The sequence below is a fragment of the Dermacentor andersoni genome, chromosome 11 (assembly GCF_023375885.2).
Source record: "Dermacentor andersoni chromosome 11, qqDerAnde1_hic_scaffold, whole genome shotgun sequence".
Taxonomy (NCBI): Eukaryota; Metazoa; Arthropoda; class Arachnida; order Ixodida; family Ixodidae; genus Dermacentor; species Dermacentor andersoni.
In genome coordinates, this window is record NC_092824.1 from 123349721 (window position 1) to 123362825 (window position 13105).

General features: G+C 46.0%; 1 protein-coding gene across 4 annotated transcripts in view; it reads right to left on the reverse strand.

The window, feature by feature from the left end:
- Positions 1-13105, reverse strand: part of LOC126539364 (NADH dehydrogenase [ubiquinone] 1 alpha subcomplex assembly factor 2) — a 30682-nt gene that overhangs the window by 12621 nt on the left and 4956 nt on the right. The window contains exons 4-5 of one of the 4 annotated variants that reach the window (XM_050186199.3): positions 7505-7579; positions 131-176 (exon numbers count right to left, since the gene is read on the reverse strand). In XM_050186199.3, the coding sequence (XP_050042156.1) occupies positions 131-176; positions 7505-7579 (121 nt within the window). The other 3 variants (XM_055075568.2, XM_072285571.1, XM_055075567.2) reach the window with 3 other exon arrangements.

A 13105-nucleotide genomic window follows, 5' to 3' on the forward strand; every position in this document is an offset into this window, starting at 1 on the left:
TAAATTATTCTAGCACTTTGCATCTGTATATGTATGCTGTTATAATTACTCAATGCCAGTCAATTTAGGAAATGTGTGCAATGAGTGCCAAGTTCTGGCTATATTCAGTTGAAATTGAAGCCATACTCACTGGGTAATTGTGGGCTGATGATACCACCCTGTCTCCTTTCACAGTCCTGCAGTCCAAACATGCCAAAATGTTTAATAAAACAAAACATGCCAAACTGGCATGACAGGGGCTACACTGGCACACAAGATGGTGAACACTGCTTGAATGAGAACAATATTGTTGTAGGTGGACTTATGCCTTACATATGCATTTCCATATAGCAAAAATATGGCTCTGAGTAGCATAAGAGAGACAAGAAGTTTGATATCACATCTGCTATATTAGAGCACATTGTTGTGTGTGTGTGTGTGTGTGTGTGTGTGTGGCGCAGCTGCTAAACCCCAACCTCGTAGAAAACCCCAGCAGCCCTGCGTCCATGACACTCCGAAGTGGAAGCGTACTCTCAGACTCACCGCCACAGCCATCCACGGCATCCAAGCCTCCACAACGGCTCCGCGGCAGGACTGCAGCATCGCCATTTCACAAGCCTTGTCCCTGCTGACTCAACGGCTCAAAACATCCGGATTTGGGTGCACCACACTCACATTGCTCTCTGAGAACAAAATTCCATGTTCTCATGGTCTTACAGATGACCCAACCACATGGCTCACTATTGTCAACTCGGTTGCTCTCAAGCACTCCTAGGCAGAGACTATTAAAAAATCCGTTGGCGATGGCCGTCTTCGAGGATTTGCCCTAGCATGGCAACAATTCCAAGGCAGCACATATACCACATGGCTGATTAGCAGCGCGGCCCTGACGGCCGCATTTGCTCCGCTTCCGAGCGCTTATGACGCGCGTTTCATGACAATGTGGTCACACCGTCAAGGCTCCAGTGAGGGCATTGCAACCTACATTTACAACAAGCTGTCCCTATTACAAGCTTGTGACATAACCTGGTCCTCCCTGCCAGCCAGGCAGTACATTATCGATAGGATACATGACTCGATGCATGCGGCAGTCCTGTCCCTGCACACACACCACGCCTACCTCTCCACTTTTGTACTCCAGGCCGTGGAGTTGCAAGACACTTCTATTCGCCACTCGTCACAGGAGATGGCTACACCGAGATATGGCTGCTATACGTGTGGGCAATCTGGCCATGGATATTGTGACGCAGCAGTTCTCACGACGTTTATTCCGTGTCAAAGATTTGACAAACCGACCACGCCCACAGCACGGATCACACTCGTGAGCCAACCCCACAAGCGATGATGAAGAAGAACCCCATATGATGATGATCATGTACAGATGACAAAGAATAGCATATAAATTCCCACACTAATGTCCCCTCGCGCGAGAGCGGCCATCCTGGCCGCAATTCAAAGGGGCGGTGAACGTCTCGTGAAAGGCTTCATACGGGAAACGTGGACGATCTCAGTGGCGCGGCAGTGGCGGTCACTTAGAACAATAACTGGTTCCACGCGATAGTTAACCGGAGAAGTCTGCTCCAAGACTTTGTAGGGGCCGATGAACCGAAGCTGAAGCTTGTCACACAAGCCAGGAGTACGAACTGGTGTCCGGAGTAGGACTTCCTCGCCAGGGCGGAAGCAGACGACGCGATGAGAGGCATCGTAATGCTGCTTGCGGTCCTGTTGCCGTGCTTTGGTGTTGATGCGGGCGAGCTGGCGACATCGCAGAATGCGGGACACATATTCTTCGCAGGTGGAAGGACATTGATGGACAGTTGGCACGAAGAAAGAGACGTCAAGACAGGAAGAGGGCGAACGACCATAGACAAGGTAGAATGGCGAGTAACTGGTCGTGCGTTGAACTGCGGTATTGTATGCAAAAGTCACGAATGGCAAAATTGCGTCCCAGTTTCTGTGATCCGGGTCGATGTACATGGCTAGCATGTCTGACAGCGTGCGATGAAATCGCTCTGTGAGGCCATTGGTTTGCGGATGGTAACTGGAGGTAGTCTTGTAGGTGGTTCCGGAGGCTCTGAGTACTTCGTCTAGTAGTTGCGAGAGGAATGCTTTTCCACGGTCGCTCAGGAGGACGTAGCGTGTCAAGTGATCAACGGCTGTCACAATCCATCGTTTACCGGTGAGAGTCACAGGAAGAGGACCATACAGGTCAACGCCAACGACCTCAAATGGTTGCGACGGACAAGGAACCGGTTGCAGTTGTCCGCTTGGAGCTGATGTAGGGAGCTTTCGACACTGACATAGGGCGCAGGAAGCGACATACCCCGCTACACTGGCGGACAATCCAGGCCAGTAGAAGCGACCTTTGATGCGGTCATAGGTTTTCTTGAAACCAAGGTGACCAGCAGTCATGTCGTCATGAGAAGCCTGCAGGACATGAGCACGTAGAGAGCGTGGCAGGACAGGAACCCAGCGTTGACCGTCAGGGTGATAGACGTCAGGGTATAGGACGTGGTTGTCAATCTTAAATTGCATCAGCTGCCGACGAAGGCGGGCGTTAGGCGGGCGCGAAGCTCCTTGAAGGTGGTCTATGATGCGCCGACAGTAAGAGTCTGCAAGTTGATGAAATTGGAAGGATTTGTTGTCGTGTGGAGGCATCTCGTCGACAGTGGCCAAGAAAGCATGTGAGGAGGGATCGTGCGAAAGCTTGTCACGGATGGTAGTTGGAGGTCCATTGCATGGTGTCAGAGGAAGCGGACAGCGAGAAAGTGCGTCTGCATCTTGGTGTTTTTTTCCGCACTTGTAGGTAATAGTAAAGTCGTATTTTTGCAGATGAAGAATCCACCGACGAAGTCCTCCAGACAAGTTCTTCAGTGTTGAAAGCCAGCATAATGCATGATGGTCTGTAACGATCGTAAAGTGGTGGCCGTGAAGATAAGGTCGAAACTTCTCCACAGACCAAATGATAGCTAGGCATTCCTGCTCCGTGATGGTGTAATTCTTTTCGGCCTTTGTCAGAGCGCGACTTGCGTATGCGACGACCCTCTCACCTAAAGTGTCGTCTAGCTGTAGGAGAATGCCACCAATTCCGTGACCACTAGCATCCGTATGGAGGAGGGTAGGAGCAGCTTCATCAATATGGCGTAGTACTGGTTCAGATGTGAGAGCGCGCTTCAGATGGGCGAACGCAGATTCACATTCGGGAGACCACACAAAGGGAACATTAGAACCCAGTAATTTGTGCAGAGGTGACGCTATTGAGACGAAGCCTCGTATGAATCGGCGAAAATAGGAAGTGAGGCCTAGGAAACTACGCAAATCTTTGGTCTTTTCGGGACGAGGGAAGTGCTGAACTGCCGAAACCTTGTCAGGATCAGGACGAATGCCATCTTTGCTCACGATGTGACCTAGTACTTTGATCGTCTTGCTCGCAAAATGGCATTTCTTGGTGTTTAGCTGAAGTCCAGCATTGGCAAGGCACGTGAGAACTTCATCCAGACGTTGCAGGTGCTGAGAGAAGGTTGACGAGAAAACAACAATATCGTCCAGATAGCACAGGCAAGTCTTCCACTTCAGGCCACGAAGAACAGTGTCAATCATGCGCTCGAACGTTGCGGGCGCATTGCAGAGGTCGAATGGCATGACATTAAACTCGTAGAGCCCATCTGGTATTGAAAACTCAGTTTTCTCCTTATCATCCTCATGCATAGGTATCTGCCAGTAGCCGGAACGCAGATCGATGCTGGAGAAGTACTCGGCACCCTGCAGGGAATCCAAGGCATCGTCTATTCGCGGCATAGGGTATACATCCTTGCATGTGATCTTGTTAAGTGCTCGGTAGTCGACACAAAATCGAACAGAGCAGTCTTTTTTCCGAACCAAAACAACGGGGGAAGACCAAGGGCTAGCAGAGGGGCGTATTATGTTTCGTTGGAGCATGTCGGTGACGCTCTCGTCAATGACTTTCCTCTCGGCTAGCGATACGCGATACGGTCTACGGCGCACGATGGATGTGCCATCTGACTCTATCCGATGCGTCGTGATCGAAGTCCTTCCCAACAAAGCTGAATGCGCGTCAAAGGAAGCTTCATGTTTTTGGAGCAAAGCAAGCAATTGTTGTGACTGCGAAGGTGTCAGATCGGAACTGATGGCAGCTGCAAGAGCTGAAGGAGATGCGGCCCGTCCGGTACAAGGAACTTCAGAGGAAGCTGGTTTAAAGGAAACAACAGATATAGACTCCGATTCAGTGGCGCAAGCCAATGTAGTGCCTTTAGGGACGAGAATCTTTTCGGATGTAGGGTTTGTAGCGTAGAGAAGTGCAGAGCCATGATCAAACCGAACGAGCCCTGATGCAAAGGCTATCCCTCTTGCGAGACAGCGTGCAGATGGTAATACGAGCACGTCGCCGCAGTCAATGACGTCAGACGTGATGGTAACGATGCTTTGATGGCGAGGAGGTAGTGCGGTATCTTCTGCAGCAAGCAAGTGAAGGCGTGCGTCATCTGCATGAAGTGAATAGGTTGTGTCGATCATATGGAGAACGAGTTGCCCACAGCAGATGGAGGCGGAGGCCGTAGAAAGAAAATCCCATCCCAATATGAGCTGCTGGGCACACGAACTTAGCACTGCAAATTGTACATAATGGAGAAGTCCATCGATGGAAATATGAACTGTGCACATGGCGATAGGTTGAATGGCAGCCCCTTGAGCAGCGAGTAGCGTAGGTCCATCATAGGGGGTCGTAACTTTCCGAAGTCGCGAACACAATTCACGATGAATGACTGAAACACTAGCACCAGTGTCTATTAAAGCTTCGACTTGTACACCTTCTACTACAACCAATATCACATTGCACGGACGCGATGGAGGAATTTCTGTCCTGTCGTTCGATGCAGCTTTTCCTCCAAAAGCTACATAATTCAGTTTTCCGGACGACGCTCGGCAAACTGAGAAGCAGGTCTCAGTGGGGACGTAGAGCGGCGTCTCGCAGGACGGTACGTCTGAGCCGTCTCAGATGCTACAGTAGGCGATGGAGAGCATCCGCGCGGTGGGCCATAAGGACGGCGTTGGTCATGGAAGCTCCCTAGACGTTGGAAAGTAGCTCTGGGTGAAAAGTCATCCCGTTCGTATACGTCATATCCGTGACGCTCGTCTTGCTGGCGCTTGCTGCAAAAACGTGCTATGTGGCCACGATAGCCGCAGTAGTAGCAGATGGGACGAGGAGGACGCCACTGCGGATAGCTGGTTTGGGTAGGTGCGCTGGTAGTCATGGAAGCGATGTGGGCCGGTGTTGGTTTTGGAGGCATCAGTGGAACGATGACTGGAGTAGCTGCGGCTACTTGTGCGTACGTTGATGGGGCCCTAGGGGTTAGAGGGTCCGTGTACGCTGCACCAACCATGGACACCAATTCCTCCTTGATGACGTCTCGCAGATTGGTATCGGAGGCATGAGAAGGCGTGGGCCCTGCGGCTAAGCCAAGATACTGGAGCTCTTCTCGAATTATTGCGCGTATCATTGCTCGTAATGTAGGGTCGGCGGCGGTAGTGTTTGCAGTGGTGTCTGGCTGCAACCGTACTGATTCGAGTTCGTCAAGGCGCTGGCAAGTAGCGACGATATCAGCGACGGTAACGGGGTTCTGGATGGCTAAAGCATTGAAAGCAATAGCTCCGATGCCTTTGAGGATGTGGCGAACCCTGTCTGATTCGGTCATGGCCGTGTTCACGCGTCGACAAAGAGCATGCACATCCTCGATGTACGACGTATAAGATTCACCGGGTTGTTGCTTGCGAGTGTCGAGCTTCTTTTTTGCGAGGGCAGAACGAACAGCCGGTGTGCCGAAGATTTGGCGTAGCTGCTGTTTGAAAGCGCCCCAGTTCGTGAAATCAACCTCATGGTTGAAAAACCAAGTCTTCGCTACTCCTGTCAGATAAAAGGCGACGTGACGTAGCTTGGACGCATCGTCCCAACGTTTAGCCGAACTCACACGGTCATAGTCGTCCAGCCAATCCTCGACGTCTTCACTGTGAAGTCCAGCAAACAGATGGGGATCACGCTGGTGCCCACTGACAACCCAATACGGAGAGGCTGGGGTAGCCGAGGCCGAGATGGTGGAAGTAGAAGTGCCTGTTGGCTCGTCTTGCGACATGCTGGCGGACAGCTGGCACAATCGGCGACCCGATCGAAGCTCCAGGAGGTTGAGCGGGGAGTCAGAGGACGAAGGACCAAAGAGCACACTCCACCACTTGTGACGCAGCAGTTCTCACGACGTTTATTCCGCGTCAAAAATTTGGCGAACCGACCACGCCCACAGCACGGATCACACTCGAGAGCCAGCCCCACAAGCGATGATGAAGAAGAACCCCATATGAACCCCACATGATGATGATCATGTACAGATGACAAAGAATAGCATATAAATTCCCACAATATAACTGCCCCCAACACCAACATCCATCCATGCAATATCAAACACGCCCGCTTCCAACACTCATGGTCCACGTCCACGGCATCGGAGAACTGACGACGCTTGTCGATACTGGAGCACAGCGTACGGCGCTGCTTCGACGCCACACCCCAGAAACTCTCCAGCCTTGGACTGAGGCTCCCCTAAGGGGCTTCAGTGGTGACGTACTACCGGTCGGTGCCCTGAACCTCCAGCTCCAAACTGAAGCCAGCACCAAGTTCTTAGACTCGGTGCCTGTCTTCAAAGACCTGCCCGCAGACATAATTTTAGGAGCCGACTACCTTCTTTCAGGAGGAATGCGGCTCAGTGTGGAAGGAAGCAGCATCAGCCTCCGTTCCATGGCTCTGAGTATGCCTCCAGCTCCAGCTTCACAGGGTGAGCTGACAACGCTACTTACACTCTTCGCTACACTATATGATGTTAGAGCCACTTACAACCTCTACATATCCTTCACTTGTGATACAGAATGCAAAATTGTGTGAAGTTTGTTCTTTTCACTTCCTTCAAAAGAATGCTTAGTGATGGCCTTTTGAGCATGTACACCATATCGGCCATTTGAGGTAATGTGTCTGCAAATACATGTAAGACTACAGTGTGCTCATACTTTAACATCAAAATACTTGCAGCAACAAGGCCTGCAACATGTTAATGGCAAAATGTGCTGCCCTTGCATGTACAAGGAAAACAATGAGGCAATACACCATCCTCACTGATGGATCCCAACTGTCACACACCACTGCGTGGTACCTAGGTGGTGTCATTGGCTGGCAGCCTTATCGAAGTCCATATACCAAGCATTCCCATTTCATACATGTTCTGTGTTGTAGTTGAATCAACATGGGGCCCTTTAAAATAAAGTCTTCTCCAGCTATCCCAGGCAATATGTTGGGGAGTACACCATAGCATGCCAATGCTTCCAAGTATGCATGCTCGACTTGCCTGGTATTATTTGACAGCCTTCACGCTTAAGTAAGATTAATGACAGCAGCTGTTTATGCTTAATAAAAGTATTATCTAAATGTCGTAAGTTTCGTAAGTAAAAGAGGTATTGCAGACTTCACCTCTCTGGCTGTCCTTTCAAGAAGTTCACCTTTTCGTTGCTTTGATTTCTTAATGGCTTCGTTGTGGGCAATTTCCTGAAAAAAAAAATGGTTCTGGTCAGTACACATTAGTGAAGATGTTGGTCTTACTTAAAGCCAGCAAGGGGTACCCTTAGAAATAGAGGAAACGACGACCATCACTCACTATGCTAGTCTTGATCCACTCGCACGAGTATCCGAAGTGATAATGAGCTTCCATGCTTTAGTGTTTTCCATGCAACTGCATCTCGTATAGATGAACACTGGCTACAGCAGAGGCTGGTTAAAATTGTACCTACACAGCTAGGCATAACTTCTTTAAACTCTCTAGTCTCAATTTAAAGGCAGAACATATGAAGAACAAAAGCATTCTCCACTACTTATACACGAGGAAGATCTAAAGGCAAAGTGACTACTTCAGAAAAATTTTTTCACTGTTTTTTTCAAGCTCACAAGCACACTGAACGAATCGATACAGATAAACGAATCTGCATGTTGAAAGAAATGCTAAGGCATAAGCTTAAAATGTGACATGCATGCTAATTATTTAAGACTAATTATGTAATTACGTGGAATGCAAAAATTATCTGTGTATCTCCAAGTGACGGCAGACATTACATTGGTTCTTTCCTGCTACATAAGCATTTGCATATTTTTACATTTTGGTATGTGATAGCTGGACACCTTGTATACAGTACCTTGTATACGGTAGTTCCATCAAAGAATGCACAAACATGGTTGAGGGTCTAACGCATTTATTTCATTTCATTTCATTCATTGATACTGTCAGTCCCAGAGGGATTACAACAGGAGTGGGAGAGGACAAATTTGAACATAATACAAAGTACAAAATGCAAAGATAGGCAGATATTCAACTGAAAATAAATGTACGTACAGACGTTGGAAAGTACAATATCTAGGCACAAAACAAAAGAACATCATAAAGGCTAAAAAATGTCAGTTCATACAGGCAATACAGTCCTAATGCTCAGTCTCAGTAGCAAACACAATATTCTCAATATTACGAAGGTATTTGGTCAATGTGGAAGATGAAACAAAAATTAAAATTAAATTAAATTATAGGGTTTTACGTGCCAAAACCACTTTCCGATTATGAGGCACGCCGTAGTGGGGGACTCCGGAAATTTCGACCACCTGTGGTTCTTTAACGTGCACCTAAATCTAAGTACACGGGTGCTTTCGCATTTCGCCCCCATCGAAATGCGGCCGCCGTGGCCGGGATTCGATCCCGCGACATCGTGCTCAGCAGCCTAACACCATAGCCACTGAGCAACCACGGCGGGTGGAAGATGAAACAGTGGAGTCTGGGAGAGTGTTCTAATCTTTCCAAGGTTGCAGGGAAAATAACTGAACTTAAAGTAGTCAGTTCTTAAAACCAGTAATGGAATAAATTTACTGTGGCGATGTCTGGATGTTTCGTTAGTTTTGATTTCGAAATACTCCGATTTGTCTATCTTGATGTAGTTGTAGATAATAGGATAAAGAAATTTCAATCTTTCACACCTGCTTCTTGCTTCAAGAGCTGGTAGTTGAGCTTGTTCGCACAGCTGGGTTGGGGAATAGATGTGGCGATATTTATTGAATATAAATCTTGAGGCAAGGCGTTGAATCTTTTCAAGCTTGAGGCAGTTAATAGCTGTGTAAGGGTCCCATACTATTTTTGCATATTCTATTACTGGCCTTACAAGAGATTTGTATGCGAGCCTCTTTACATCGGGAGTAGCACTGTGCATGGTGCGTCTCAAGCACCACAGTGATTTGGAAGCTTTGGAGACTACCGTATCTATATGGTTATTCCATCATAGGTCTGATGTAAATATTACTCAGATATTTATATTGATTCACTCGTTCAAGTGTATGCCCATTAATTTGATAATTATAATTAAGAATATTTGTCTTCCTATTATGGTCATGAACACCGACTTTTTCCATTCCTCACACCATTTCATTATTTTTGGAGGTTAGTATTTAATTCAATCTGATCTTGGATTGAATTTATTTTATTGTAGATCACGCAGTCATCCGTGAAGAGTCTTAATGTCACAGAAATAGTTTTTTGTGTATCATTAATAAAGATCAAAAATAAAAGCGGACCTAGAACACTACCTTGTGGTACCCCAGAGACGACGGGTAGAGTGCTAAACTGGTAACCCCCGAAATCTACATATTGTTCACGAAAAGAAATGTACGAGGAGAACCATTTTGTAAGATTTTGATTTTTTGAAGACAGTATTAAACTTATGTACCAGTTTCGGGTGCGACACCTTATCAAATGCTTTTGCGAGATCCAGGTATATAATGTCGGTTTGACCACGTGAAGTTATTGTTTCAGAAAGATCGTAAACTATTTCTAAAGGTTGGGTAACTGCAGAAAGCCCCTTTCGAAATCCATGTTGATGACAGTAAAGAAGGTTATGTTGATCCAGGTAGTGCAGATGTTTTGATATGATGTGTTGTAGTAATTAACTTAGAAGTTTGACTGGTGAGGGAAATTGGTCTGTAATTGTTAACAGATTTTTTCCTACTTTTGTGAACAGGTATGACTTTTGCTTGCTTCCAAGCACCAGCAAAACATCCACTACTAATAGATGACTGAAATATTTTTATCAGATATTTAGAAACCCATTCAGCGTACCTGTACAAAAACTTGTTTGGGATGCCGTCCAGTCCTGGGCTCTTTTTGATGTCAACATAGGTTCAGAACACCTTGTTCATCAATTTCTAAATCGGGGATAGGCAGTCTTGGATTTTAATCAACAAAAGGTGGTAATACACCATTGTCATGTGTGAACACAGATGAAAAATAAGAGATAACATTTTCAGCAGGTTATTCTTCTCCAGCAAAGTGCATAACAGTTGACGGATTAATGTAACACCAATATTTAGCAGGGGACTCACGAAGGAACTTTGTTAGTGTTACGTTAGAAAACCTTTCCCTTGGATTCCTGTAGCTTCAATTCCGTGCTCATACGGGCAATGCAAATTTTCTTTTCAGGATCAGGGTTTAGTGAAGGCACCTTCCTTTTACGTTTTAGTCTCCGTTTAACATGAAGTATATCTCCAGTGATCCAAGGACTTCATTTATTAATATGTTTAGTTTTTTTGGAATAAACTGGTTAATGCACTGTGCTGTCAGTTCAGAAAAAAAGTTCCATAATTGGTCTGTACTTGCACCAGAGTCGTAAAGCTGCATAAAACCAGAGAGCGAGTACTTAAGACAGTCTATTACCACAACATCATCAGCAGCTCTAAAATTAGGGAAAGTTGTGAGGGAACGAGTATTATTCTTTATTTCTGGTGATGCGTCCAATGACAACAAAACCATTATGTGATCCTACAATCCGTCTAATTTCGCACACGCGGATGGATGACTTTAGGCACTCAGATACAAAGATCAAATCGAGAATGGATGATGTCGTAGGACATATCCTTGTGTAGTCGGTTACAATGTGACATAACTTCTGATGAAAGGCAAGATCTAGCAACTGTTCGCAACTAGGCACCTCTCGTGTGCCAGGCAATTTTGAAGGCCAGTCAATCCCAGGCAGATTAAAATCCCCAAGCAGGATAATCTTACTGTCATGAGGTAGATGCGCATCTATAAAACATCGCAACTTTGCCAGTATGTCCACCGGTGATTTTGGGGCTCTGTAGGCAGCCCCAATAAAAACTTAGTGGTTATATAACTTTGTCTTAATCCACAGTACTTTAGTGCCATATACGCCTGGCAAAGTAGACAATACTAGGTTATATTTTATTATAATCACAAAGTCCTCCACCTTTATCTTCTCGATCTTTTCTGACTATTTTATAGTTGGGAGGAGTAATTTCGGTATATAAAATATCCTTATGAAGCCACGTTTCAGTGAATACCAATATGTCAGGTTCGTATTCTAAGACTATGCTTTCTAACTCAACCAATTTATTTAGTATACTTCTGACATTCACGTTTATAATCTTAAATTGTTGAGAAGAGGGTTTTTCAAGTAATTAGATTTTCTCAGAATAGGCATGGCACCTGTAACTTGCATTAGTAGTTCCATTCCAGGCATACATGACATTATTCATCTTCAGCTTATCAAGCACAAGCTTCACCTTCACTGCCCCTTGTCTTTCGTCTGTTCTGTTGAATTTCAGAGGTGTTTCCATATTTGAAGCACTCCTTTAGAGTAATCCTCTGAAATACTGATTTCCTGTCCTTTCAATTTGAAGCAATTTTCCAAGATACTCATTTTCTCCCTGAAGCCTCCAATCTTAATGGTAAGTGGGCAATCTTTATCGTGAGACTTCTTACCTAGGCGGTGTATTCTTCCTATCATTATTTTCTGTCCCAGCACTGCCCTAAAAATATCATTGTTGACCTTTCTTGAAGAAATTCTATTATTTCCACTTTATTCTTCCTGTATTCCTCGTACGATCAGATTGTTACGCTGGGACTGATTTTCCAAATTATCGAGTTGTTTAGACAGCGTAACAATTTCTGACTCGTAGTCATTCACAGAAGTTTCAGTCTTTGAAAGCCTTATCTGAGCTTCATCTAAGACCTCAAGCTTCTTTTCAATGGCTGCCAACCTGGTCTGCATTTGCAACATACCCGCCTCAGACGATGTCTGTTATTTTTTTGTAGTATTAGAGTAATTTTTTCCAAGATATCTTTCTGGGTTTGAAGAATTTCGTTTAGCACTGTTTCCGTTAGGGGTCCTGGATTTTCCTCAACATCTCCCGAAAGCAACAGGCATGCCATTGAAAACACTTCAGCAGTATATGTGGACACAGCAACACTACAATACATAGGTAGTCACCATAAAATCTGTGTCTTTTATCACTAACCTGCACGTACTAAGGTATATGAGGCATCATCATCACGGCAGGGTTGCCGTGTCTACTGAAGCTCGACGATGTTGGCTGTAGAAGATGTTGTGCACGAGGTGCTGATATGTCAGGTAAGGGGCGTATTTGGTGGCGTTGATAGTTAATCCAGGATGCTGCCACTGCAGTGTGCCGATTTCGGATGGGAAACATAGCGTCCGTCATTTTCCATAGCCAATGGTGTGCCCGACACAAGAAGCAGGATCTTTGCGTAGACCCACACATACGAAGGTATATGAGGCGTCATCATCATGGCAGGGTGGCCATGTCCACACAGAGAATTAGGCGAGGATGTCATGGTATCCATCAGTGCTAGAGTGGAGACAGATGTGACCATCCCACCATCCCAGCTTCAAGAATGCAGGAGGCTGTACCACGAAAAACATGCTGCACCTTCTTTCCGCACATCTTTTATGCAGGCACCAGTCAAGATCGACAGGTGCCAAAGACAGCAGCTCACAGCACACACAACTCCACACACCAACCAAGCACGCCGCTGCCATGACTCAAAAAGCGCAGTAAGGCCAAGTTTAGAAAAGCCAAGGAATTCAATATCAGAGTGCAGTAGCAATGCAGTACAAAAGGCAAAACATATTGTCAGGTGGCCATTTGCGTCTATTACATCTAAATGATGTTTATTCACTTTGGTGTCTACTTCAACAATGTGCTTTTCCCAAAATGATGATTACAACT